The sequence below is a fragment of the Myotis davidii genome, unplaced genomic scaffold (assembly GCF_000327345.1).
Source record: "Myotis davidii unplaced genomic scaffold, ASM32734v1 scaffold309, whole genome shotgun sequence".
NCBI classification, from domain to species: Eukaryota; Metazoa; Chordata; class Mammalia; order Chiroptera; family Vespertilionidae; genus Myotis; species Myotis davidii.
Window position 1 is genome coordinate 758,347 of NW_006383013.1, and position 4,611 is coordinate 762,957.

The 4,611-nt window shown below is 59.3% G+C and overlaps 1 protein-coding gene across 1 annotated transcript; it reads left to right on the plus strand.

Annotated features, from left to right (window-relative positions):
• Nucleotides 1–906: 906 nt before the first annotated feature.
• VRTN (vertebrae development associated) lies at nt 907–3,096 on the plus strand. The gene has a single exon (XM_006778871.1). The coding sequence runs from the start codon at nt 907–909 to the stop codon at nt 3,094–3,096; it is 2,190 nt and encodes a 729-aa protein (XP_006778934.1).
• Nucleotides 3,097–4,611: the final 1,515 nt, after the last annotated feature.

The window sequence follows — 4,611 nt, forward strand, 5'->3', positions numbered from 1 at the left end:
AGAGTGGGAGGGAGAGAGAGAGAGAAACATCAATGTGAGAGAGACACCTCGATTGGTTGCCTCTTCTATGGCCCCCCAGTCAAGGCTGGGGATCAAACCTGGGACCCAGATACTGCAACCCAGCTATGTGCATGGGCTGACACTCTAACTACTGAGCAACGCTGACCAGAGCAGCAATCAAGGACATTTTTTTTCTCTTAAATATATTTTTATTGATTTCAGACAGGAAAGGAGAGGGAGAGAGAGATAGAAACCCCAATTAGAAAGAGAGAATCATTGAATGGCTGCCTCCTGCATGTCCCACACTGGGGATCGAGCCTGCTACCTGGGCATGTGCCCTTGACTGGGATTGAACTGGGACCCTCCAGTCAGCAGGCTGACACTCTATCCACTGAACCAAACTGGCCAGGGCTCAAGGACATTCTTTTTTTTTTAAAATATATTTTATTGATTTTTTTACAGAGAGGAAGGGAGATAGAGAGTTAGAAACATCGATGAGAGAGCAACATCGATCAGCTGCCTCCTGCACATCCCCCACTGGGGATGTGCCCGCAACCCAGGTACATGCCCTTGACCGGAATCGAACACGGGACCCCTCAGTCCGCAAGCCGACGCTCTATCCACTGAGCCAAACCGGTTTCGGCTGATTTTTTTTTTTTAACACAGAGAAGGAACCTGAAGCTTAGAGAGGTTAAGTGACTTCTTCAGAACCAAGAAGACCAAGCTCTTGGTACCACTGAAGGATGCACTAAACCCTGAAGGCGCTTAGCCATTACTTGCTACGAGGAAATGGGGGTGGTGCACATCATCTCAAGGGAGAAGGTGCAGGGCTGGACGGGCCACCATTGCTGGTGTCCTCTGGGTCCTTGTCCTGACCTCTGCTCTCTGCCCTTTGCCCTCGGCAGGATGACATCCCGGGAGCAGCTGGTGCGGCAGGTGCTCCAGGAGCTGCAGGAGGCGGTGGAGTCCGAGGGCCTGGAGGGTCTGGTGGGCGCTGCTCTGGAGGCCAAGCAGGTCCTGTCCTCCTTCACCCTCCCCACCTGCCGGGAGGGCGGCCCCAGCCGCCAGGTGCTGGAGGTGGACTCGGTGGCCCTGAGCCTGTACCCCGAGGACGCGCCCAGGAGCATGCTGCCGCTGCGCTGCCGGGGCGAGGGCAGCCTGCTGTTCGAGGCGGCCAGCCTGCTGCTGTGGGGCGACGCGGGACTCAGCATGGAGCTGCGGGCGCGCACGGTGGTGGAGATGCTGCTGCACAGGCAGTACTACCTGCAGGGCATGATCGACTCCAAGGTGATGCTGCAGGCCGTGCGCTACTCGCTCTGCTCCGAGGAGTCCCCCGAGATGACCAGCCTGCCCTCCGCCACGCTGGAGGCCATCTTCGATGCGGACGTCAAGGCCACCTGCTTCCCTAACAGCTTCTCCAACGTGTGGCACCTGTACGCCCTCGCCTCCATCCTTCAGCGCAACATCTACTCCATCTACCCCATGCGCAACCTCAAGATCCGGCCCTACTTCAACCGCATCATCCGGCCCCGCCGCTGCGACCACGTGCCGGCCACGCTGCACATCATGTGGGCTGGCCAGCCCCTCACCAGGCACCTCTTCCGCCACCAGTACTTTGCGCCTGTGGTGGGACTGGAGGAGGTGGAGGCTGAAGAGGCTACCTGCCTGGCCCCTGCTCCTCCCGCCTCGGCTCCTCCTGCCCCGGCTCCTCTGGCTCCTCCGGCTGCAGCGCCAGCTCCAGCTCCGGCGCCACCGCCAGCCAAGACCCCGGAGCTGCCCACCCAGGAGCCTGGCCTCAGCTACTCCCACTTCTGTGAGCGCTACAGCGTCACCAAGAGCACCTTCTACCGCTGGCGGCGACAGTCCCAGGAGCACCAGCAGAAGTTGGCCACCCTCTGCTCAGCCAAGCATGTCCTGCAGGACAGTGCCCGCCGTGGGGGCATCATGTCACTGCAGCAGTTTCTCCAGCGGTTCCCTGAGATCTCCCGCTCCACCTACTATGCCTGGAAGAATGAGCTGCTGGGCACTGGCGCCTGCCAGCCCCCGGCCCCCAAGGAGGCGCTGGGCGTGGAGGAGCAGGAGAAGCTGCCAGAGGAGCCGGCTCCCGAGGGGCTGGGGTGCTCCATGCTGCCCGTGTCCAGCCCCGGAATGGTCCTCATGCAGCGGGCCAAGCTGTACCTGGAGCACTGCATCTCCCTGAACACACTGGTGCCTTATCGCTGCTTCAAACGCAGGTTCCCTGGCATCTCCCGCTCCACCTACTACAACTGGCGCCGGAAGGCCCTCCGGAGGAACCCCAGCTTCAAGCCGGCCCCAGCCGTCTCCACAGCCTCGGCTCCCCAGCCACTATCTGCTGGGGAAGAGGCTCTGCTCCCTGAGAAGGGTGAGGTGGGAGAGGGGCCAGGGAAAGCAACGGGTGTGGGGGGGGCACCCACCTCCCAGGAGTTCCTGCCCCCGAGGATGCCCCTGTCCCGTCGGCAGAGGCGTCTGCGCAGGGCTGCCCGCAAGCAGGTGCTCAGTGGGCATCTCCCCTTCTGCCGTTTTCGCCTCCGCTACCCTAGCCTGTCCCCCTCCACCTTTTGGGTCTGGAGGAGTCTTGCCCGGGGTTGGCCCAGAAGCCTGTCCAAACTCCAGATCCAGGCTCCTACCCTGGGCAGAAGGGGGGTGCAGGAGGCTGAGGCGAAGCGAGAGGAAGAGGCTGGCAGGAATGTGGCAGCTGCCATGGTCCCAGCTGCAGGGACGCCAAAGGTGGCAGCTCCTCCAGGAGAGGATCCAGGGAAGGCCCCGGGGGGTCATTCCAGAGAGAGGGCCCTGCCAGAGGGGGCCACGGCCCAGCGGTGGCCCCACAGTGGGTCCTGGCCCAGCCACCCTGTGGTGGCGGCGGCAGGTGGCAGGGACAGCCAGGCGCTGATGATGGACATGCTCGCCACCACCAAGTTCAAGGCTCAGGCCAAGCTCTTCTTGCAGAAGTGCTTCCAGTCCAAGAGCTTTCCCTCTTACAAGGAGTTCAGCGCCCTCTTCCCCCTCACTGCCCGCTCCACCTACTACATGTGGAAGCGAGCCCTGTACGACGGCCTCACCCTGGTTGATGGCTGACAGGGTGATGCAAAGGGGCTGGGAGCAAGGGGACCGGTTGGGAGAGGGTCAGGGACCTGAGTTGCCCCTGGCTTGGCCAGGATGCGCCTTGTTCTGGTTCCCACAGTGTCTACCCTGAACCCGAAGGCAGATTTGTGTTGTTTCTTGGCTTCCGGGCAGAGAGGGAGCCAGCCACCAGCCATCGGGTCTGCTGCAGACAGTCACAGGACCAGTGGCGTCTCTTCAGTTGTTTGCCCTTCTTATTTTGACTGTGTCTTGGATTTAGTGTTTTATTTTGGTGTAAGTGGGCTGGCTGGGCCCTCTTGCTGGTATGGGAAGCTGTATGTGTTGGGGGGAGGTCTGGAAGAGGGTTGTGAAATAGTATTTAAAGGAAAAGAAATTAGCCCTAGCTGGTTTGGCTCAGTCTTGCTTTTGGGGAACCCCTGTCTTTGCTGAGCCTCTCGTCAGAGCCTGGGCCCTATCTTCAGGGAGGGACCGCACAGTGGCCAGGCAGGGGAAAGACTTGAATTTGCATTGTCCTAGAATGAAGATGGAAAACTAAACAAATAAAATGATGTGGTGCCCACAGCCCTTGGTCTCTGGTATTTGTTCTGCTGGGAGAAAACTGCCCATTCGCCCATTCTCCTTGAGTTTAAGGGGTCTGAGAGTGATCGTTTCTCTGTCTTGTTGGGACACTCCTAGGTTCAGGGCTTGGAGAATGAGGGGGCTGATATGGGCATTCTGTTTAGAATTGGATTTAGAAGGGGGTGCTCTTCCAGCTGGGGGCGGGGCTATGGCTGCCTGGAAACTTGCCTCCCAGCAATGGGAGAAAACTGGCTGAGTGCACTCAGAGGCCAGGCCAGGGAGAGGGTCAGGTCTGCTATGAGCCCAGGCCGGAGGGCCCAGTCTTTGTTAAGAAAACTGAGAGATTCGTTTGCATGCCCCTCCCTCCAGTGGGGGTGAGCTTTAAGGCCAGGCCTTTGCTTGCTGTCTTCCATGTGGTTTGGGGGAGTCATCCTTTGTTCTGCTATTTTTTCACTCCCACATCCAACCCATCAGCAAGTCCCGTTGACTCCGACTCCAAAATATGCCGAGAATTCCCGCTCTCATGCTGCGGCCATCATTCCTCCTGGTCCACATCTCAGCTTCCTACAAGTCTTCCCGTTTCCACTCTTGCCCCATATAACCCGTTCTCCATAGAGCAGTCTGAGAAATCCTATCTAATAATAGACAAACATGGTAATTGACCGTACCTTTGCCTTGCTGCCCATTGGCTAATCAGCTCGATATGCAAATCAATCGCCAACAAAGATGATGACTAATTTGCATACTGCAGGCAGGGCTGGACAGTGCCATCCTGCCTGCCCTGCCGTGATCTGGGCCCGCTGTCTGTGACCCAAGGTGGTGGACATCCCGTGTGCGACCCGACCTGGGGCGGCCGGGTGGGGCAGCAGCGATCAGCCGGCCCGCCCAGGTGTCCCATGTGCAACCCGAACAGGGAAGGCACCCCAACCCCCAGATCGGCCCTGCGGTGTG

Bases quoted from the DNA above. Each gene is read 5' to 3' on its own strand.
- VRTN (XM_006778871.1), top strand. From the start codon at position 907: ATGACATCCCGGGAGCAGCTGGTGCGGCAGGTGCTCCAGGAGCTGCAG.